Source organism: Triticum urartu, chromosome 3A (assembly GCF_056163025.1).
Source record: "Triticum urartu cultivar PI428250 chromosome 3A, HENAU_Tu73, whole genome shotgun sequence".
Lineage (NCBI taxonomy): Eukaryota > Viridiplantae > Streptophyta > Magnoliopsida > Poales > Poaceae > Triticum > Triticum urartu.
The window spans coordinates 6,043,870-6,067,857 of NC_141875.1; the positions used below are offsets into that span (position 1 = coordinate 6,043,870).

The following is a 23,988-nucleotide window of genomic DNA, read 5'->3' on the forward strand; positions in this document are numbered from 1 at the left end:
TAGATCCAGAGTCTGCCGCGGCGGCGGGCCTGTCGCCGGAGCATGGTACCGAGGAAGCAGCTTCGCAGATTGGTCCCGCGGATGTGCTCCCGTCCGTCCCATCTTCAGCTAGGTAATCTGAATCTTTCAAAATCTGTTCTTACTGCAGGATCATTTGGCCATGTTTATCGACTACAGGATCATCCCATCGTCACCGGGCTTCAATCTTTCCTCCTTACTGCAGGATCTGTTTTAAACATTGATTTGTTAGTCATTTAGAAGTGATTGTAGTCCTGAATTTTTGTCGACTATCACATCTTTAGTTAGGGTTCAGTTATCTTAGTAGTACTGTATGGTTCTGAATTTTTGGAGAAAATCACACTGTAGTTTTCATTTATGGTATTGCTACACTACACTGCATTGTAATGCTTTACACTGCATTGTAACCAGTCTGAGCTATATTAGGCTTGTAGATATTGTCTTGTTAATATATGTCTATTTTAGGCCTGAATTGCTTACACTGCATTGTCATGTTACTGTAATTTAAAATTTTGCTTACACTGATAGTAATGTTAGTACTGATTTGCCAGTTACTATAATTTAAAATAGTTCATTATAATTGTCAGATATAATGGTCAGTTATGTTAATACAAATTGACTTGTTAATATTCATTTGTATGTCTATTTTAGGCCTGAAGATTTATGGTCAATCTATTTCCAGTTTCCTGGAGAGAAGTATGCTCTTGTTAAGATGTCTGAAAGAGAAATCACTTATGGTAGTTTGGTCAATGTAATGGTCAGCAATGGATACTGTAAGGATGACAGTCTTTGCTACTTGAAAGATGAAAATATAGGGCTGCAAGGTGTTTGTGTGATTAAAGGCAACATTGAAGTAATTCACATGCTGAGACAATTTGAGAGCACCCAGACATTGTCACTGACAGTTATAAAGGGAAAGGTAGTTATTGAACCAGCAGTTGGAGAAGATCAACATGCACAGCAAATAGAAGAAGAGGCACCTGTTGTTTTTGCTGTTGCTGAATCAGGTGTTGTGCACAAAACAGTTCCTCCTAACTGTCAGTTACATCTTGGGACACAGGAAAGTGTAAATTTTTTGCCACTCACATCAGTTCCTCCTAACTATCAGTTCCATTTTGGGACACAGCTTAACACTGAAGTAAGTGTCAATTATGCTGATTTTCAGTTTGATTCAGATGAGGAGGACAATGCAGTTAGTGAGGAAGGTTCAAGCAGTGATGAAGATTTTGTAGTTGATGTTGACCACTTAGATGCAGGAGAAGAAGAAGATGACTCAGATTCAGTGCATTATGTAGAAGAACAAATTGCAAATAGGAGGACAGAGGAACCTGAGCTAGATGAAACTCTTTCTGAAATAAAGAGGAAGAGAGCTGAATATATGTCAAGTACACACTGTGAGGGGGACACAGATCCTGAAGATATATATGACATGGAGGAGGAAGAAGATGATGAGGAGGCCCAAGAGATTCCAGTTCCTGAGCCTGTTAAGAAGAAGGCAAAGAGGCCAGGTCCTACTAGTAGGTCCCACTCTAGTGCTGGTCCAAGCATTAATCCTGATTGGTTTCCATCTTCAGAAGGGGAAGATACAGACTTTGAAGCAGATGATGATGGAAATGAACCAATGTCCTTTGTTATCAGCTCTGGCAGAAGGAGTAGGGCTAAGAAAAGACCACCTAGGGTCTGGTATGATGAGGACAGGATGCATCCAGAACAGCAATTCCAGCTAAAGCTCTGTTTCAAAGATGTTTACCAATTCAGAGAGGCCCTAGTCAATTTGCATGTGAAACAACTTAGAAGATATAAATACCACAGAAACTGCAGTGATAGGGTAATTGTTTGCTGTGAGGGAGATGGTTGTCAGTTCTACATGGTAGCAGCACAGATAACAAATGAGCCCACTTTCTGCATTAAGAAGATGAGGTTGGAGCACACATGTCCCACCCAGTCTGAGAAAACTAGGATTAGTTCAAGGTGGCTTGGCAACAAAATGCTTGAGACCATCAAATCAGGTCCCAACACTACTGTACCTGCTATTGTTGACAAGGCAAAGAGGCAATTTGGGCTTGAGATTCCTAGGATGATGGCATGGAGGGCTAAGAAGAAAGCAAAAGAGATTGTGCTTGGTGATCACAAGAAGCAATATAAGAGGCTGAGAGACTATTTGGAGACTGTGAAGCTTACAAATCCTGGATCTAGGTGCATTGTCACTACTGTTAGTGGAACCAGAGAAAATCCTACTGCTGGACCAAGGTTCCATGGTCTATTTTTCAGTTTGAATGCATGTTGTGAGGGCTTCTTGAATGGATGTAGGCCATTCATAGGTCTAGATGGCTGCTTCATCAAATTGACTAGTGGTGCACAGATACTAGCAGCTACTGGAAATGATGCAAACAACAATATGTACCCCATTGCCTTTGGAGTGGTTGGAGTTGAAGATACAGTTAACTGGTCCTGGTTCTTGACACAGCTAAAGTATGCTCTAGGGGGAAGTGAAGAGGGCAAGTTTGGAAAGTACACATTCATGTCTGATAGACAGAAGGTTAGTTCATTTGCTTGTTCATTTAGTTGTTCATTTAGTTGTTCATTTACTTGTTCATTTACATGTTCATTTAGTTCATTTACTTGTTCATGACTAGTTGGTAGGTGTCGAGTCGTAACCCTTCTTGTCGACACTTAGGCATAGATAGCCTAGGGTGACCCATGTGGTATCAAAGAACATATCCATCATCAAAGTGATGCCATCATGACTAGTTGGTAGGTGTCGAGTCGTAACCCTTCTTGTCGACACTTAGGCATAGATAGCCTAGGGTGACCCATGTGGTATCAAAGAACATATCCATCATCAAAGTGATGCCATCATGACTAGTTGGTAGGTGTCGAGTCGTAACCCTTCTCGTCGACACTTAGGCATAGATAGCCTAGGGTGACCCATGTGGTATCATAGAACATATCCATCATTAAAGTGATGCCATCATGACTAGTTGGTAGGTGTCGAGTCGTAACCCTTCTTGTCGACACTTAGTCATAGATAGCCTAGGGTGACTAGGGTGACCCATATAAAATCATTTAAAATCTAATTAACTCATATAAATCATTTAAAATCATATTAACTCATATAAAACCATATAAAATCATTTAAAATCATATTAACTCATATAAAATCATATAAAATCATTTAAAATCATATTAACTCATATAAAATCATATAAAATCATTTAAAATCATATTAACCCATATAAAATCATATTAAATCATTTAAAATCATATTAACTCATATAAAATAATATTAACCATATTAACTCATATAAAATCATTTTAAATCATATAAAATCATATTAACTCATATAAAATCATATAAAATCACATAAAATCATATTAACTCATATAAAATCATATAAAATCATTTAAAATCATTTAAAATCATTTCAATTCACTTTCATGCAGGGTCTACTCAATGCAGTGACAGCAGTATTCCCAAACTGCCATCATAGGTACTGTTTGAGGCACATCTATGCAAACTTCCAGAGAGCAGGATTTGGAGGAGAGGATTTGAAGAGATGCATGGATGCAGCTGCCTATGCTTACACTGAACATGACTTCAATTTGGCCATGGAAAGCATGAAGGCTGAGTGCACTGCTGCTTGGGAGTGGATGTCAAGAATTCCTGCTAAAGCTTGGTCTAGGCATGCAATGGACACTAATTGCAAAACTGATTTAGTGGTGAATAACTTAAGTGAAGTTTTTAATAAGTACATTCTAGATGTAAGGAACAAGCCAATTGTCACAATGATCAATGGGATCAAGGACAAGTTGCTAGTGAGGTTCCACCAGAAGAGAGAGGGTGGAAAATGTGCTAGATGGGAGATTGCACCAACCTATGCAGAGAAGTTGGAGATGAACAAGAAGTATGCAAGGGATTGCAAAGCACTCATAGCTGGCCAAGGACTTTTCCAAGTCACTAGTGGAGACAAGACCTATGGTGTTGACACAAACATACAGACATGTGGGTGCAAGAAATGGGACATCACTGGAGTTCCTTGCAAATATGCTTGTTCTGCCATCTATAGGTCTAAATAGCTGCCAGAGGATCATATCAATGTGTTTTTCAAGAAATCTATGTACTTGGAGGCATATAAGCCAGTGATTTACCCTGTTCCTGGTCCATATAGCTGGGTGAAAACTCCAACACCTGACATTGAACCACCACAGTTCAAAGATGACAAGAAGGGGCCAGCAGAAGAGAAAAGGAAAAAAGGAAAGTTTGAGCCACCTCAAGCAAAGCAGACATCTAGGATGGCTACTATAACATGTGGGAACTGCAAGCTGCAAGGACACAAGTACACAAGTTGTCCAAAGCCATTGAAGCCTGATCTGCAAATTAGGAAGAACAAGCACATGGTATTTTCATTTTGAAATCACTTGAATGTTCATTTCTATTGACTGATCATTATAAAGTTGTTTAATTTTTTGATTACAGGCAAACAGGACTGTACCAGAATGGCACCATGGTGCAGCTTCATCAGCTACTGGAAGTGCTAGGGGTGCACCATCATCATCTACTACAAACTCCTCTCCTGCTGCTACTGGAAGGGGAGCAAGGTATGCTACTACTCCTGCTGCTGCTGGAAGGGGAGCAAGGTCTGCTACTACTCCTGCTGCTGGAAGGGGTGCTAGTTCTTCTCCTACTGCTGCTGGTAGAGGTGCAAGATCTTCCACTGCTGTTGGAAGGGGTGCAAAAAGGTTCAAGCCTCCAAGAAGTTCTGCAGAAGCTTCTACTAGCCAGCCTGCAGGCAGTAGGCCAAAGAGGACAAAGTACATGAGCAAGAGGATGGAGGGGTACTTCTATGCCAGTGGGAACTACTAAATGCTCAAATTTGAAGTCTCTGTGTGCTAAATCAGGCATTACATCACTTTATTTATGACATTATGAACCTATGTATGGCACTCAGAACCTATGTTTGTTAAAACCTATGTATGGAGTTGTGAACCTATGTATGGCACTTTGAAGTTATCTATGTTTATCTCCTGCTGTTAAAATTCTATGCAAATAGATGTTTTGTGCAAATATATGTTGTGTGCAAAATAAATTTTGAGCAAAAAAGATCTGTGCAATATATGTTCTGTGCAAATAGTATGGACAACTACAAACATTTCATTTGATACAAACAAAATACATTAATAAGTAGGCCATTGATCCAAGGATACATTGATAATAAGTAGAACATTAATTAGTTCTTGGGAGTACACAACACAAGTCTTGGACATAAAGATACATAAAGCATCACAGCTTTGGAAGTGCATAAGAGCACATTCATATCAACTACAGTGCTACCCTAAACCACACCACAATACATACTTAAAAATCACATATGTCCTTCAACTTCTTGATCTTGTCCTTGTACCCATGTTTCTGTTTGAGCAAATCTGCAATCATGCACTCCAGTTTTTTCTTCTCTTGTTTTAGTTGGTCCCTCTCTGTCACAACTTGGTCTCTCTCTGCCACTAGCTGGTCCCTCTCTTTCTCTGCCTTTGCCCTAAGTACCTGATGAAGATTGGTACAACCATGGTCTGCCAGCTTCTTCTTCTCCATCTCCTCTTTGAGATCACTTAGAGCCAACCTAACATTGCCCAGCTCTGTGATAGCATCCTCCTTGTCAGCAACCATTTTTGCAAAGTCCAGTTTGAAAAACCTCAGATCTTCCTCCATCTTCCTCTTTTCTCCAACTAGTTTGTAATTTCTTTCACCAAGCTCAACATTTTCTTTCAGCCTGTCATCGATTTCTTTGTTATACATGCTCCACAATTCAGTGAGGGTGAACTGCATAGCCACTGACCACTCTGGGTCTATCCACTCCAGATAATTGCACTTTAGTTCTGCCTACAATTAAATAAATATGTTCTCAATAAGAAATTGTATGAAATGTGCACAAATTCTATAATACTCTGTACACTCTCTACTTTGTTCTATCCACTGAATTGTAGTTCAGTTATATCCACTGAATTTTAGTTTAGTTCTATCCACCGAATTATATTCTATGCATCAATTGGTGCCTAAATAACATCACTCTTAATTAATAGATATATTGTCAAAATTGTATGCACAAATTATGGGTAGAACCAATTATAAAAGCATATATAATTTTTTCCATTTATAAGATTGTATATGCATAGATTATGGGCAACAACTATTACATCAACAGAAGCAACAGAAGCAGCATACCTTCTCCTCAGCACACGCAAGAAAACGTCTGCCTGTGTCCACAGATTCAAATGCAACAAGCCTGACGCAAGGTACTTGATGCAGACAACGAGACGACAGGTCGTGAGCAATGCCACTCCATTCATAGCAAGAGATAGTCCTAGGAAGCTAACCAGCACGCAAATTGCACAAATCAGCGGCCTGGTAAAAAATCCCCAAATGATGAACCCTAACCCTAGCGGGATGAACCCTAATCCGTGGGGGAGGCGAGAGGCGAACACGCATACCTGGCTAGTGACTTCTTCGCCGTCCGAAGAAGAGCTCGAGGACTGGTCGCTCCAAGAAACCATGGCGGAGCGGCGAAAGGCGGCGAGTCGACAGTGCCGGCGCCGGCAGTGGTCGGGGTCGAGAGAGAGGACAGAGAGAGTGAGGAAATGGCTGGTCTGGTTCGAACACCGACCGGTACGGGCCACTTGAACGGGCGCGCCGAAACGGCCGGCTCTCGCCGTCTAACGGCGTCCGTCAACAAGCGCCATGTCAGCCCGACAGGCGGGACCCACCTGTCGGATTCGCTGTTTTCTAGGCTAAAACGCAGCGTCAGTGCTCCGCGTTACAGATTAGCCCCATTGTTGGTGGTTTTGTGTGCCCTGCCTCAATTGTGGTACTGATCTGTTACCCTAGCCCATAATGTGGTGGTTGCTGGTAAATAACTCTGGCAGCAGCGGCAGCGGCGGTGGTAGCGGTGGCAGCAACGGTGGTGGCCTTGTCTACGCTCAGCCACCGCCGGCGGCACTTGTGCCACCACACCGTGAGGACCCGCCCCCGCGGCCACGCTGCAAGAACCTGCGCGGCCGGAGGAACTGAACAACTTCCCCTGGAGTCTAGCACCCGATCAGATGAACGGATGCCGGCGTTCCCAACGGGCTTGGAGTAGAGAGATTAATTATCAGTTTTGCTAAAGCACATCTAGATGTGCAATAAGTATTGCACATCTAAGTCCTATGTCATTGATCTTATGTTGAGATTCGTGTGGATATTTTTTTTTCTTTTCCTCTTTATGCTTGGTTCACTCACTTAGATGTGCAATAACTAGAGCACATCTAGATGTGCCCTAGACACATCCATTAATTATTGCCTGATTCAACAAAGTTTGGGGCTATTATTAGTGGCTTTGTATCTTCAGACTCATCACGAAATACATTTTTAAAATTTAAACATTTTCTTCTCGACCGAAATTGCTGTGTATTGGGCCAAAAGCAATAAGATTGTTATTTTTCTTCTGATTCCTTTTTTGACAATTGTTAGGCCCATAAACGGTGGAAGCCCAACTAAGAAAAATGGACCGAACTGCCAAAAATCGAAATGGGCCTAACTTAAAAAATGAAAGTGAAAATTATCAAAGCCAGGTTTCGATCCTGGGACCTGTGGGTTATGGGCCCACCACGCTTCCGCTGCGCAACTCTGATTGGTATGTTTTTTTCGCGATCTCTATTTACCTATTATTTAAATCTACTACACAAGACTAGTGCAACGCAGACTCAGAGTAAGCTTGCTGTTGCGGCCGTAGCGAGCTATGCATCTTGTACTAATTTTAGTTTTTGATGGAGTAGTAAATTTTATTTTATGCCTCGATCTACTTACAGTTACCAGCAGCTTAGCTTGACTGGTTCAAGCCTGCAACTGCGATTGAGATGCACTCACATCAAAGATTGAGTGTCAGACATAGACGACTTTGAGCACTTGACTTGCAACAATGGTTCAATGTCAGCATCGAGGGTCGTGACTACATTAGGTTAATCAAGATGTTCAGACCACCTTTTGACTTGACACACACTTGTTAGAGTATTTATACTAGGAAGGAGAAACCTGGCCACAAAGTGAGGCTGAATCATTTCTTCATAACTGAAGCTGGGCGCAGACAGGATCATCGACCATGAAGCGGCTTTCTTCTTCTCAGTCCTCGCTCCGACGCGCTGTGGCAATCATCATGGTGATCGTATGCTGCTGCTCCCTGCTGCCATGTCCATGCTCTGCGGTTTGCAAAGGTACTTTGCCATGTGTCAGTTCTAGTTCATATATTTTGAAAGTGGATGCCCGTTTTGACATATAATTTGTTGTGATGGTACCAGGGCGTGCATTTGGCCAGGGGACTGGGGAGAGGCCAGGGGGAGGAGGAAATCATCTTGGTCAGGGGGATGGGGAGGGCCCAAAAGGAGAAGGATACCATCTTGGTCAGGGGGGTGTGGAGGGCCCCGGGGAAGAAGGATACCATTTTGGTCAGGGGGGCGGGGAGGGCCCTGGGGGAGAAGGATACCATTTTGGTCAGGGGGGTGGGGATGGCCCAGGAGGAGAATGATACCATTTTGGTCAGGGGGCTGGGGATGGCCCAGGAGGAGAATGATACCATTTTGGTCAGGGGGGGGGGGGGGGTGGGGAGGGCTCCGGGGGAGAAGGAAACAGGGCAGCAGAAAACAGGGAAGGAGGAAGCCAAGTAAGACGTCAAGGAACCACAGGTGACGTGATGGCTCCTGGCATGGCGCGGTTACTGGAAGCTGATTGGTGCTTGTCTCCCCGAAGGTGGTTTGGGATGATGCCTCTATCTTTAGAGCAAGTGTTGGTTTTCGTTGTAATTTGTGCTGTGATCCCTAACTTTTTCAAGCATTTGTATCTCATAATAGTAGGTTTTTGCCTCATAGTGCTCGTGCGAGAGCGAACATCATTCACAACAGGTTTCTTACTAGTGTTCCAACTCGCAACTCTCTTTATTATTTTTGTTCTTCCCTTCCCCCCTTTTTAACGCTTGTAAGCGTTATTTTCATAAGCAATTAGTGGAAATGGGGTTAGTTCGGTTGTAAACCCAAACAAAGTGAAACTATCGAATTCGACCAGTGAGGCCATCCCAGTTGTACTCGGACTACTCAAACAAGTCTTATTTTGTAATGTGGAAAGTTGAGTATACATGCCAATCTTACATCTCTCCGTATCTTGGCATAATCGTTAGCTAATACATATTGACCTTGCAACTAAAGCAATGTATGTATCCCATATCCATTGCAATTAAAACAAATGCATGCATGTGAGGACGAGAAATGCCATAATAGTTGGTTTGTAGAAGAGTTAAGAGATTTGATATCAGGCAGAACATTTTATTTAACACACTAATGAGGGTATTTACGTGTTGGAATCCTCCTTGGAATATATGATATCCCACCACCAGCATTTCCCTTTTGTTCTTGCGTGTCAATGAGTACAATATTTTAGCGAATGGCCACACATAGTCAGTTTGGCGATCCTAGTCACAATGTTAATGATCCAGAATCAAGAGAGAATGGCCCTTTATTGAATAATAATGCATATGGACTTTTAATACCCTTTTCGATAAATTTGGTCAAGCTTCATGGTCTGATTTAGGAGAAAAAGGAGTTGAGATATACTCAGACAAGTCATTGAGAATGCGAGGAGGAAGAAGTGAGGGGTGCTGGCTTGCTGTTGAAGCGAGGACGTGCGTGACACAGGCTCGGGTCGACATCCTAGCGACTTAGGATGTGCGACCAAGAATGGCACCATACGCCCTCCCGGCTGCCAAACATGTTTCTCCTAGCCGTTGTGTGCCGCCGCATCTCTGGCCCCATGCGCCTCGTCGTTCCACATCTCTGCTGGCCATCTGCTGCACGCCATGGCGCACAAGATATGTGCCTTGCCGCTGCACAGGGTGCGCGAGCCATCACCACACGACCTCCACGCACAAACTTTGGCCACATACCATATATGGGGAAAATGGTCTTTTGATCTGTCATTTAACACCATTGAGGTTCAAAATGGATAAAAATGTCATAAATGACAAAAAAAATTAGATTCAATATTTGATTTTTTTTAGAAAAGGAGGATTACCCCAGCCTCTGTATCAGATTCGATGTTAGATAGGAAAAAAAAAGTTTTTCAGTGTCAAATAGGGAAGCAAAATTTAAGATAGTATTAAATAAGGAATTCTTTCATGTTACATACAGTCATTATCATTTAACAGCAGGTTTGCTTGACCGATTCAGTTCAAGCCATGCGCTGGGATGGATGGGACATCACGGACAAGCAGAGGGACGACTTGGAGCACTTGACTTGGGCTAGATTAGACTGGAAGAATGGCAGTGCAGAAGTGTAGATGGCGGTGATCAGAGCATGGTTAATTAGATCGAACGAAGAGCATGGTTAGATTAGAATCACTTGATAAATGCCAGTGCCATCGATCTGGTCAGAGAAGCCGTTGCCCCGTTGGCTGTTCAAGCATCGCTCAACTTCCGAGACGCTGCAATTTGGCAATTTGGCAAAGGATGAATATTCGGTACGTATACGTACTGAGAGATGACTTTGACCTGCAATCACCCACTAATTGATGAAAATGTCAGTAACTCCTATAAAAGAAGCCGTACGTTGGGAACTGTCTAGAGACACAAGGCTAATACCAAGCTAGTAGTTTGGTATCGATAATGAGGCGATCTGCTTCTTCGTCCTGGCTCGCACGCGCCGTGCTCCTCCTGCCTATTATCGCATGGTGCTTCCTGCTGCCATGCTGTGCCGCTAGGCCCAAAGGTAACCCCTGGCGGACCCTGTTATTTTTATCTTTGGAGTCGATGTTCATACTGGCACTAGTTGTGATGTGATTTGCATCTCGGCCCATGGTGGTGTGCAGGCTTTAATTTTCCAACCTGGTGGCGCGGACGAGGAATACAGCCGCAATCACCTATGCCCGGGAAATCAAGGGGACAGAACCATGACTACGCTCCGCTGCCAGAACTTGCGCCGCCCGGGCCGCCGAAGCAACATTACTGCCCGGGGTGTGGCCATGACTACGCTCCACCGCCGTTGGTGGGTGTGGCACTTGAGTCGCCCGGGCCGCCGGAGCAACATCGCTGCCCGGGGTGTGACCATGTCTACGGTCTGCCTCCGGCAGGTACTCCACTTGCGACGCCTGAGCCACCGAAGCAACAGGACTGCCCGGGGTGTGCACATGACTACACTCTGCCGCACAAGGCGGGTACGGCACTTCCAGTACCATAAGAACCTACCCGACACAAGGTTCAGAACAACGTCCCACGAACCTTCACCCGGGGCTGCAACAACGGTAGAAGAGGAGAGATTGCCTGATTCAACCAACTTTGTACAATTATTAGTGGCATTGTATGTTTGGACATCACGAACTAGTTTCCTTCAATTTCAATTTTTTTTCTCCTAGACATTTTCGTTTTCACCAAAGCAAGAGTTTCATGATTTTCCGTTCGGTTTTTACAATTCTTGTCCATTAGACGGCCAAGAAAGTGGAATAGCAACAATGCACATATGCAGTGTAGTGAAATTCGAACTACACGATATATATACAACCAAGTCTTGTAGATTCGGCGAGCGGTTGCACGTGGCACGGGTGCGCGTGCTCGGGACCGCTCGGTGGTCTAGGTGCGATGCTGCAACTCTGTTTTTTTTGGGGTAAGGGTCGTGGCTCGCTGAGACGATGGTGGTTTTTGCTGGCGGAGCGTGTGTCATGGCGGTGGTTGCAGTTGTGGTCAGTGGTTGTGGTTTGGGTTGGTGCGACAACCATGATAGATCAGACTTTTGTCGAAGCCGGTGCTCAGGGTGTGTGACTATGACATGGGAGGGGGGGGGGCTATTGATGGACCTAGCGAGGACACTCGCCACTGACTAGCAGGAGAATGATGAGTCCTGTGCTTTTCTGGACTTGGCAGCCGACATGATGTTGTTATGTCCGGGATGAAATACTTTCAGTGGCCTTTGGGTGTTGTTTCCCTCCTTGTAGCCATCATTGTGAACCTCCAGCTCTTCCTTCGATTTATTCTTCATTTAAAAGCCCTAGATCCATATTGGATCGGACAACGATGACGTCTCCGAAAAAAGTTGCCCCGTTGGGGCAGTTTTTTTGGAATCATTGACCCTTGTCAGTCGTTTGGCATCTCATTTGTGCCGCGTTTGGTTTGTTAGCTCTCCTTGGTTGCGTCTGGTGGTGGCGGTGGAAGTGCTCTGTGGCGACCGTCGATACCTTGGTAGTCTTGGTTTTGTTGGTCAACCTACTCTCAATGATGCTCGTGGGACGACGAGGTCTTAGTGTTTGGTTCCCTTCGACGACACTTGAGGGTTCGTTACCTTTCATAGTGCTCAAGTGCACCCTTTCAATGACGGTAGTTTTTGGTGAGGCCAAGAGGAGGTGCATGGGCTGTCTCGGCGAAACTCATTGCCCTACGGCACAATCTGCCGCTCTCCTTGTCACGACGTGGCTAGGCGGTGGGAGATCATTCTATAGTGTTTACAACGCTCCTAACTCTTCAAGGTGCAGAGTGATCGCAAGCCAAGATGGTGACTTCTTCTCTATGTCTTCTCGACATAGAATCTCCTTTCAACTGGTCTAATAAAGGCAGTCCCTGCTCTTCACAGTCTGATCTAGTGTTGATGGCTGTTATGTTCTTGCTGATGGCTGCTTGTCGCAGCTCGTTTCTGGTCCCCTCTCTCTTACTGGCCATCTCTCTCTCTCTCTCTCTCTCTGCACGCGCGCGTGTGTATGTGTGGGTGTGCCTTGTGCTACATTTTGTCTTAGGAAGTGAGAGAGAGGAGCTAAAAAAAGGATGATTGGCTGTATGACCACTTACAAAGTCACAATCACCAAACCACTAAGGGCATCTCCAACGCACGGTGCTTAGAGAGGCGCCAGGATTTCTTCCCTATTGAATTCCTGGTCGATCGGCTGTTGAGGCCTTCAATTCCAGGAGCCGAACGATGCGTCGACGCAAAGAGAAGCATCGAGCACTTCGCTCCTTTCTTTCATGCATGAGGCGCATGGCCAGTGTAATTAGCGTTCGATTAGCAACGGCAGTTAGCGTCTTGCGTTGGAAGACCTGGTCGCTTAGATGTTTTTCAACTTAATAATGTTTTCCTCTCCTCTATAAGCGGCTAGTCGCTTACATGTTTTTCAATTTAATAATCTTTTCCTCTCCTCTATAAGTGACTAGTCAAGTGGCGGGTGTTGTAGATGCCCTAACAATGATACATGCACGGCTTGGAAATCTCGATAATGTGCCCGTAAAAAAAACTACAATACAAAGTGAAGTATTCATCCAAGACTATGTTTTCCTCTTCAGGTTAAAAATTACGTTTTCTAGACAAGGTTAGAGAATCTACAACCGGACCTCTCAAACCCGTCCCATACGTCCGGGTGGACCGACCGGCCACTGCCTGGTCATGATTTTTTGACCCAGACGGGCCTTTCAAACGGCCCTCAAACACCCGAGCTGATCGGCACCCCCTATATCCAGCCCAAATATGTGGCGGATATGGGACCCCCGGGCCCGCCCGCCCCGTGGGACTGACGAAGGGGTCTCAGCCGAAAACGCCCTCAAACCCAGCGGTCCGAAGCTCGTCTCCTCCGTTGGACCGATGGCGCGGCTCCGGCAGGCAGCATAGTGCATTGCCCGGCTATTTAAGTCGACCCCCGGCACCGAAACCCTACCATCCATCCACATTTTCCTCCTCCTGTCCATCGCCGCCATCACTTTTCAATCCACCCGTTCGCTTAGTAGCCATGCCCCCAAGCTGCCGGGTGAGGAGCGAGCCCTTTCTGACGCCGGAGCGCTAGCTCGAGCTCCTTGAGCAGATCCGAGCTAGGCGCGAAGCCCGGATCGCCGCGGGGTTACCTCCGGATGCAGTTGACCGGAGAAGGAGTTGGAGAAGGAGGAGGAGGAAGAGCCGGAGGAGGAGGATGTGGGGACGCTGACGACGGGGATCTGCAGGCGGAGCAACATGCCATCCTCGATTCCCTCCGGTCGGAGTTGGCTGCAGAGGCAAGACGCCGTCGCCGGCAGTAGATGGAGGCACAAGAGGCTGCAGAGGAGGCGGAGATGTTCGCCTACATGGATGAGGTCGAGCAGGAGGAGGATGAGCCGGAGCCCTCCTACCCGCCCGTCCAGCCGGCACCCGGCACCATTGTCGTGGACATCTCCGACGATGAAGAGTAGCTAGGGCAGCACGTAGTTGTAGTACGTAGGATTACTTTTCAATGCTTTGTATGGATCTAGACGTTGAAATATGAAAGAGGCGGATGCAAAGTGGCTAATCTAAGGCGTGCAAGGTCAGAGCCCGCGGACGCGTCTGGGTGCATCTGCGGGCGATTGAGGGGCCGGATTTCTAGATTCCGAATGTGCATGCTCATATGCATCAACCAATAGAAGAAACAGTCAAAACAAAACTACAAGGCGAAATGGATCCGCGCGGCAAAAAAAGAGAAAGGGACCACGCGAGAAACTGAAGCCCAGTGCGAATTTCATGAATATGGAAATGGGCTGAACAACCCAAAAAGGGGGAACATGCCAGCAACTGAAGCCTAGTTCGAAATTCATCAAAAATCGAAAATTTATCAAAGCCAGGTTTCGAGGTTATGGGCCCACCACGCTTTCGCCACTCTGATTGCTTTGTCAATCTTGCGAACTTCCGAACTTCCCTAAAAAAAATCCTGCGAACTTCCGAAATGTGCGGCCAACATCTGGATTGCGGTTGAGAAAAACATATCTACCATGCACGGGATATCCCATGCATGTAGTGGCCGTTGATCATGTATGATGTAGATTCGTGTTCATGCATGCATGTCAAATGGGTCACATCAACTGGTCACTCTTTTCCACACTGTCAACCTTCCTTTTTCATCTCACCTCTCTCCTCCTACCATTCCATGCTTTTTCCTATGATTTTAATGTTAGAATCCATTTTATCTTTTGAATCGAAAATTTGATTTACAATTCGTTTGCATATTTGTGTTCCTTAAGATTAGGACTTTAAAAGAAGAACACTCTTGAGTATATTAAAAAAAAGTGAATATTGGTCTTGTTTTGAATATCACCGTGGAATAAACACATTTGTCCAAATAGAATGTAAATCAAACTTTTGTTTCACAAGATATCAGGCATCTAAATTTACATAGAAAGAAATAAGAGAGGAGATATTTCTAGGATAGAGTTATAGAGAGGGAGGTGGAGGATGCGTGGACCTGATACTAATGGTTTTGACACACAACCTGACCACGGCGCCAGAACAGGCATGGGATATCCCGTGCATGGTACTCCCTCCGGTCCTTTTTAGTTTGCATATAAGATTTGTCTGAATTCACGCCTCGTAAAGTTTGACCAACTTTATAGAAAAAAAATGCCAACATTCATAATGTGAAATCAATATCATTAGATGCGTCATGACTTAAATTTTCATATTGTATAACTTTAACATGGTAGGTGTCGATATTTTTTCATATAAATATGGTCAAACTTTATGAAGTTTGACTTCAGACAATTCTTATATTTAGAGTAAAAAGGACCGGAGGAAGTAGATAATCCGCTCTCGATTGCGGTTGCTCAGCTAGCACTAGCAGCTTGTAGTGGAAGCGGAGTTGCAGGAGTAGTGGTAGTAAATATTTTCACTGTAAACGTACGTTTCGGTGGCCATACATGCCTCGAATTCTATGTTACTTACACTTACCAGCAATTTTGCTTGACTGGTTCAAGGCTTCAAGCCTGCAACTGCCATTGAGATGCAGTGGCACCAAAGATTGAGTGTCGACACAGACGACTTTGAGCTCTTGACTTGGGGTCTCCGAGCAGCTATTAGCTACAATCTTCAATGGCGGCATTGAAAGTTGTGATTACATTAATTACGTTAATCAAGATGTTCAGACAATCTGTTGACCTGACACACTTGTCGTTGATGCCCGAGTACTTAATTAGGAGGAGTAGCGCAGCCACAACCACAAAGAGAGATCGAATCATTTCTTCAGAACTGAAGCTGGAAAAGCAGTATTGGATCGTCGGATCGACCATGAAGCGGTCATCTTCTTCTCCGTCCTCGCTCACACGCCGCGTGGCAATGCTTCTGGTGATCGTGTGGTGCTGCTCCCTGCTGCCATTCCCATGCTCTGCTGTTTGCAAAGGTATGCAAACGCAACGACGAGTCAGTTCTAGTTCTTATATTTTGGAAGTGGATGCCCATTTTGACATATAATTTGTTGCGATGGCATCAGGGCGTGCATTTGGTGACTTTGGTCAGAGCGCTGGGGCCGGGACAAGGGGAGGAGGAAAGCAATTTGATCAGGGGGCTATGCCAGGGGGAGAAGATAATGGGGCAGAAGGAAACGGGGGAGGAGGGATGCAAGTAGGACGGACACCTCCGGCCCCGCGGGGCAAGACACCGAGGAACCACAGGTGATGTGGTGACTCCTGCCAAGACGTTCATCTGGCGCCTCCGGTGGTTAATTGGAAGCTGATGGCTGATGGTTTGGGATGATGCTTATCTTTGGCGCAGGTGCTGCCTTTCGGTTGTAATTTGTGCTATTCTCCCCAACTTTTTAAAACATTTGTATCACGTGCTAGTAGTTTCTTCTTCTTCTCATAGTTGTTGTTCGAGAGCGAGCATTCGCAATGGGTTTCTTACTGGTGCTCCACCTGGCAATCTCTATAATATTTTTGTTTTTCTGGCCTTCCCCTTTTTTTACCGCTTGTAGGAACAGGTTATTTCATAAGCTATTACTGCAAATGGGCTTAGCTCGGTTGTAATACCCAGCAAGTCAGTAAGGCTATCCCAGTGACTCGGTAAGCCAGTGACTTCTTCTGTATATCTTCTTGGCGGCCGATCTCCTATCTACTGATCCAACAGCTGATCCTGCTCTTTTGTTTTTCAAAAGATAAAAAATATGTTCAGGTTGGCTTTTGCCCGCTGTAGTTGACTCAAAAAAGAAAAGAAAAAAACAGTCAGTCAGCTCGACAAAATTTGAAGTTGAATTTTGTTCACAGTATAATGAGCCTCCTTCTTTTGCATGTCAACGTGGAAACTAAATGTAAATTTATAATTTTATTGTATGACATATGATTTCTATCCGAAAAGGTTTATACTAAAATGAAGATTCACCGGAAGCACAAAGCAGTACAAGCATAATAAAAAAAATACATCAAGGTCCATGGACCACCGAATGACCTTTGCTGCCGCCAGAACGAGCCGCCGATGCGCCGTTGTCACCGGTCCCATACCGGAGTCGGCCTGATCTTGTCAATGACAGCCATGAAGTCTTCGTGCACGTGCCCCTAAGGACCAGTGTGGGGATGGCAAATGGGTACCCAATACCCACGTACCCTACGGGTAAAAAACCTATTTGGGTATGAGACAAAACATTACCGATGGGTATAGAAATAGGCAAATCTCAAACCCATCGGGTAGACCGGGTACATGTATGAGATCACGTAACCCAAAGCCGTGTACCCATGGACGCTTATAAACTCTAGCAAATATTGACAAATTACCTCTACACTTTGTCGTGAGTTTGTCAACTTAAAATGTATGACTATGTGCTACTGCTTATGACTATGTGTTGATGTTTTGATGTGTTGTTGTTTACAAGAAAGTGTTGATTTTTATAGAATGTATTGTTGTTTATAAGTATGTATTAATGTTATTATATGTGTTGTTGTTTATAAATTATGATTATATGTAATTATGTGATGCTCAAATTAATGTTATTCAAATGTAGGTATTTTTACTCGCGGTACCCATTTACCCTGTCGGGTGACGAGTATGGAAAAAATTGTACCCACAACCGGGTATGGGTATGAGTGATGGGTAAGATCAAATGGGACGGGTAAGGGTATGGGGTGGCTGTACCCGTTCCCAAACCCTGTGGGTGCCATCCCTAGACCAGCACCCTAGAGCCGCACTTGCTGGCATTGAATCCTTGAATCGATCTGAAAAACCTGCCACCAAATCTTTGTGTACGCACGACAAGAAACCTAAGCTTGCTGTGCTGAGGAGCTGGCAGGAATCTACATCAGAGCTCTATCTAATCCGTCCAAATGGAGGAACTTGAGGAGGATCAAAGCCTGGAAGACTCTATCAAAGAAGAAGCGCCGCCGTCCATATGAATAGAGAAGTGAGTCCGCATGTCGGCAAATGGCTACAAAGGAAACCGAAGGCCTAACTCCCCATTCTTTCTATCTTACATCGCCACGAAACTATTCATGGGATATCACACATTTCCATTTGTTTTATACCATTTTCTTATTCTTAGAATGATTTTATGCTCTTCTGAAGCACTTCGCAGGATATTTAAGCATGAAAGATTTGCTGGTTTTTTCCTACTTTTTACTATAGTCTGTTCTTATACTATTTTTCTTTCTTTCCATTGATTCATTGGTGAAGAATTGTCTTCAAATTTTTTTAACCTGATTGAAATTAAGTGGATGCAATGAAAAAATAAGGACCAAAACCCTACCTATCAACTAGCCGGAGCTAAGGGACGGTCCTCTTTCTGCCACTGGTAGTCGTAGCGGCAGGCAGAGTGGAGGTGGATCCATGGGCTTGTCGGCGAAAATCAAGGGGAGAAACGCTTTCCCTAATTGCTTTGCTAGAGGGGAAAGAAAAGCAATTTGTTGTAAAAAAAATTGTTGTACCATATGATAGATGTATACTTATTCGTGGACGGAGGGACAAATTCACGGCTAGAAATTTCTACAATGTCACCGTAAAAAGAATCTACAATACTCGGAAAAAAAGAAAGTCAAACAGATTGATCCAAGACCTTTTTTTTCAGGTTAAGAATCAGTTCGAAAGATGCATGATAGAAGAAACGGGCCAAACAATCTTACAAAATCGAAATGGACCACACGAAGAAAATGAAGTCCAGTTCAAAACTCATCACATCGAAAATTGACCGAACAATGCGTAAAATATCATAGGCCAGCAAAAACAATTCAGCCCAATGGAGAAAATATTACCAGAGGCAAGTTTGGACCTATGCATTACGGGCCCATTACGCTTCCGCTGCGACACTTTGATTTTCTTATTGAAAGTGTGACGTCCATTATCGGTGAACTGCCACGCTGCTTTGCTTAGTGCAACGCAGACTTGCAGTATGCTTGCATTCTGGTCCCATGGGTCCGATTCATGCCACAGATCGAATCGTGCGGCTGAGTTGAGGCTTGCGGATGCAGTGAGCATCTCAAGTAGTCAGGGCAGAGCCAGGATTTGACTATAGGGGGGCAAAGAAGACAATGAAAATATAAAAGGTTTTTTTCCCTAACAATGACCATATGAAGAGGAATACAAGATAATGCCGTATGTATTTTGCAATTAGGAAAATTTAGTTTTTCATTAGTTTGTGGCTCTTATGCCCGAAACACATAGAACAAAGTCAATATGGTTCGCTTCCAATTCTAGATTGTTGTGTAAATTTTACTCATGCCAGAATATTTGATTGGTAGTTTGTGTATCAGCTAATTTCATATTTAAGCTTTCATGTATACAAATCGGCATGTAAATTTCTAATCGGCCTAAAAACTAAAAACTAGAATCTAACAGTTTGTGAAAATCTAACAATAATAATAAGTTGCGATGGCATAGACATGGGCGATGATATACCTTATATCTGGCGTGAGTTGTCCTATGGGCGAAATTTGAAATTCAATAGAATCAGTGCATGCCGAATTTATAGTACCTATTTTTTAGAATAAGCAAGAAATTGCTAATCCTCATTTCCCATCCAAAGCAAAATGGTTATGATATTATGGAGCCAGATGCGAACCAGTTCATCAGTATTCGACAGTAGATATAAATCAACGAAAGGAAGCATGGAGACTCACCATAGGATTATTCTGCCATCACCGGCGCCGGCGCTAATCTGTTGTACGGATGCGGGATGCCCTCGTAACTTCCACACGCAATTACGGGCAGAGCTTGTGTGCCTGTTGCGTCGGGGTCAAAACGATCGATCAGAGACATAGGGGGGGGGGGGGGGGAGGGGGGGAGACGGCTGGAATTTAGTCTATTTTGGGCAGCCCAATAACTATTTTAGAAATTCCTAATAAATCCTAGAGGCCCACTTAGTCCATTTGTGCAAGGCAAGAGATACTACTAAAGTTTAGTCCCACATTGCTAGTTTAGTGGGAGTTGGACCTCCTTCTAAGGGAGGTTCTTTCCCCACTTGTACGAGTATGAGAACAACATGGATATCCACGCGCGCTCCTCCTCCGCCGCCCGCCGCGCCGCGGGTTAGTGGATATTGAATACGAATGCCGCATCCTTCGGCTGCTGTCTGTTCGTTTCAACTCCCGGCGCAACCTCTCGCCTCCTTCTCTTGCGCATGACTTGTTTTATCTCTACTATATTAGTCATGCTTTATCTAGTATTTCTGTTAATAAAATCATTTGGTAAATTGCTCATATTTCCAACAATCCAAAAACCTTATTATAGGTAATTTACCCCGAGTGGTTTTGCTGCTTCCATGAGACCTCCTATGTTTGAGGGTATCCACTATAAGAGGTGGCGCGTGAGAGCAGTCTTATGGTTTCAAACCATGAGTTGCTATGACGCCACTCTCGGCAAACCTGAAGGAGAGCTTGATGCTCAACAGGCACAAGCCTTTCAGAAAATGGATACTCTGTTTAAGGCTGCTCTCTTGAGTGTTCTTGGTGAGAACATAGTTGATGCTTATGCGTCAATTGATAATGAAAAAGATATGTGGGATGCACTCAAAGCCAAGTTTGGGGTCTCGGATGCTGGCACTGAGCTGTACATCATGGAGCAATTCTATGATTACAGGATGACTGAAGAGCGCTCCGTGGTTGAGCAAGCTCATGAGATACAGTCATTTGCTAGAGAACTTGAGCACTTCAGTTGTATGCTACCGGACAAGTTTATTGCCGGAGGTATCATCACTAAGCTTCCTCCTTCATGGAGGAACTTTGCTACCTTACTGAAGCATAAGAGGCAGGAGTTTTCCGTTCCGGATCTCATTGGCACTCTTGATGTGGAAGAAAAGGCGAGAGTAAAGGACACACATGCTTGAGGTATTGAGGGAGGATCTAGTGCCAATCTGGTACATAAGCAGAACTTCCAGCCCCACAAGTTCAAGAACAAGGGCAAGTTTGATGGTAAAGCAAAGTTTGATGGGAAAAACAAGGCTGTGCAACACACGAACTTCAAGAAGAAGAATGGCAAGAAGAAAGGTGCTTGTCATGTGTGTGGGGATCCTGATCATTGGGCTCCTAATTGCCCTAATCGCTATGACAAGCGTCATCCTGGGAAAGGCGGCAAGACCGTTAATGTTGTCATTGGAGACACTGACATGAAGGATGCTGGGTATGGTATATTTCGCACTATTCTTCCAGTATGTCATTCTCCTGACTGGTTGATTGACACGGGTGCTAATGTGCATGTATGCGGTGATATTTCCATGTTTTCGTCTTATCAGACCGCAGGGACTTCAACCGTCCTGATGGGCAACGGTTCAAGTGCTTCTGTTCGTGGTGTTGGCACGGTCGATCTGAAGTTTACTTCGGGGAAGATCGTGCGGCTGAAGAACGTGCATTATGTCCCCTCAGTCAATAAAAATCTTGTTAGCGGATCTCTTCTGTGTAGAGATGGCTACAAGCTTGTCTTTGAGTCGAATAAATTTTTAATATCCAAGTATGGAACCTTTGTTGGTAAAGGCTATGAGTCAGGAGGCCTGTTTCGTTTATCCTTATCAGACGTTTGCAATAAAGTTGTTAATCATATTTGCAACAATAGTGAATCAAATGTGTGGCATTTACGTCTTTGTCATGTTAACTTTGGTTGCATGTCGCGACTAGCGAAGTTGAACTTAATCCCTAGTTTCACCACTGTGAAGGGATCTAAGTGTCAAGTGTGTGTGCAAGCTAAGCATAAGTCTCACCACGACCGCGGAAACGAGAAATCTTGCACCACTAGAGCTCATACATTCAGATCTATGTGAAATGAATGGTGGTTTGACAAAAGATGGAAAGAAATATTTCATGACGTTAATTGATGACTCCACAAGATACTGCCATGTGTATCTTCTGAAATCTAAGGATGAGGCTTTGAACTTTTTCAAGATCTATAAAGCTGAAGTGGAAAACCAACTTGATCGAAAAATCAAGAGGCTTAGGTCCGACCGTGGTGGAGAGTATTTTTCCAATGAATTTGATGCTTTTTGTGCGGAACATGGTATAATCCATGAGAGGACGCCTCCCTACTCACCTCAGTCAAATGGGGTGGCCGAAAGAAAGAACCGTACTCTAACTGATTTGGTTAACGCCATGTTAGACACATCGGGTCTCTCCAAGGCATGGTGGGGGGAGGCGATATTGACAGCATGTCATGTCCTGAACCGAGTCCCCACAAAGAATAAAGAGATAACTCCATTCGAGGAATGGGAGAAGAAAAGGTTAAAACTCTCTTATCTGCGAACATGGGATTGTTTGGCGAAAGTCAATGTTCCAATTCCAAATAAGCGGAAGCTTGGACCAAAGACTGTGGATTGTGTTTTCCTGGGATATGCTTTTCATAGCATTGGCTATAGATTCTTGGTTGTAAAATCTGAGGTACCTGACATGCATGTCGGTACGATCGTGGAGTCAAATGATGCGACTTTCTTTGAAGATATCTTTCGCATGAAGGATATGGCTACCTCTTCTAATCAGGATATGCCTAGTTCATCGAATCAGGAACCAGTTACAATTGTGGAGGGAGAACAATGAAGTTCCTACTAGGAGCAAGAGACAGAGGACTACAAAGTCCTTTGGTGATGATTTTCTTGTGTATCTCATAGATGACACTTCCAGTTCTATTTCAGAGGCCTATGCATCTGAAGATGCTGACTACTGGAAGGAAGCGATTCGTAGCGAGATGGATTCCATCTTGGCGAATGAAACTTGGGGGATAACTGATCGTCCTTATGGGTGCAAACCTATAGGATGCAAATGGGTATTTAAGAAGAAGCTTAGGCCTGATGGTACTATTGAAAAGTACAAGGCTCGGCTAGTGGCTAAGGGTTATACCCAAAAGGAAGGTGAAGACTTCTTTGATACTTACTCACCTGTGGCTCGACTGACCACTATTCGAGTTCTGCTTTCACTAGCTGCCTCGTATGGTCTTCTCGTTCATCAAATGGATGTTAAGACTGCTTTCCTAAATGGAGAGTTGGACGAGGAAATTTATATGGAACAACCAGATGGGTTTATACTAGATGGTCAGGAAGGGAAAGTGTGCAAGTTGCTAAAGTCTTTGTATGGACTTAAGCAAGCACCCAAACAGTGGCATGAGAAGTTTGAAAGAACTTTAACAGCTGCAGGCTTTGTTGTGAACGAAGCTGACAAATGTGTGTACTATCGCCATGGTGGGGGCGAGGGAGTTATCCTGTGCTTGTATGTTGATGACATACTGATTTTCGGAACAAATCTGAATGTTATTAAGGAGGTCAAGGATTTCCTATCTCGTTGTTTTGAGATGAAGGATTTAGGAGTGGCTGATGTCATTCTGAACATCAAGTTGTTGAGAGACGATGATGGTGGGATTACATTGCTTCAATCTCACTATGTGGAAAAGATCTTGAGTCGCTTTGGCTATAGTGACTGCAAGCCCTCTCCAACACCATATGATGCGAGTGTGTTACTTCGAAAGAATCGAAGAATTGCTAGAGATCAATTGAAATATTCTCAGATTATTGGCTCGCTTATGTACTTAGCCAGTGCTACAAGACCTGACATATCTTTTGCTGTTAGCAAACTGAGTCGGTTTGTCTCAAAACCAGGAGATGTGCATTGGAAAGCTCTAGAGAGAGTTTTGCGTTATTTGAAAGGCACTGCAAATTATGGAATTCACTACACCGGGCACCCAAAGGTGCTTGAAGGGTATAGTGACTCAAACTGGATCTCAGATGCTGATGAGATAAAGGCCACGAGCGGTTATGTATT

General features: G+C 44.2%; 2 protein-coding genes and 2 long non-coding RNA genes across 4 annotated transcripts; 3 read left to right on the top strand and 1 right to left on the bottom strand.

Moving 5' to 3' along the window:
• The first annotated feature begins 678 nt into the window (after positions 1–678).
• On the top strand, positions 679–4,882 carry LOC147977608 (uncharacterized). The gene is made up of 4 exons (XM_087514488.1): positions 679–2,557; positions 3,463–4,085; positions 4,188–4,416; positions 4,496–4,882. The coding sequence occupies exons 1-4, from the start codon at positions 731–733 to the stop codon at positions 4,880–4,882; spliced, it is 3,066 nt and encodes a 1,021-aa protein (XP_087370614.1). The 5' UTR covers positions 679–730.
• A 492-nt stretch (positions 4,883–5,374) lies between these two features.
• On the bottom strand, positions 5,375–6,567 carry LOC147977609 (uncharacterized). The gene is made up of 3 exons (XM_087516404.1): positions 6,505–6,567; positions 6,239–6,385; positions 5,375–5,896 (listed from the first exon to the last, which is right to left on the bottom strand). Exons 1-3 carry the CDS (start codon positions 6,565–6,567, stop codon positions 5,375–5,377), a joined length of 732 nt encoding a protein of 243 aa, XP_087372530.1.
• Positions 6,568–10,666: 4,099 nt separating this feature from the next.
• On the top strand, positions 10,667–11,573 carry LOC125547509 (uncharacterized). Its single transcript, XR_015599466.1, has 2 exons — positions 10,667–10,801; positions 10,902–11,573. It is a non-coding gene; the product is annotated as an uncharacterized LOC125547509 (long non-coding RNA).
• A 4,446-nt stretch (positions 11,574–16,019) lies between these two features.
• On the top strand, positions 16,020–16,740 carry LOC147977610 (uncharacterized). Its single transcript, XR_015599467.1, has 2 exons — positions 16,020–16,181; positions 16,272–16,740. It is a non-coding gene; the product is annotated as an uncharacterized LOC147977610 (long non-coding RNA).
• The last annotated feature ends 7,248 nt before the right edge of the window (positions 16,741–23,988 follow it).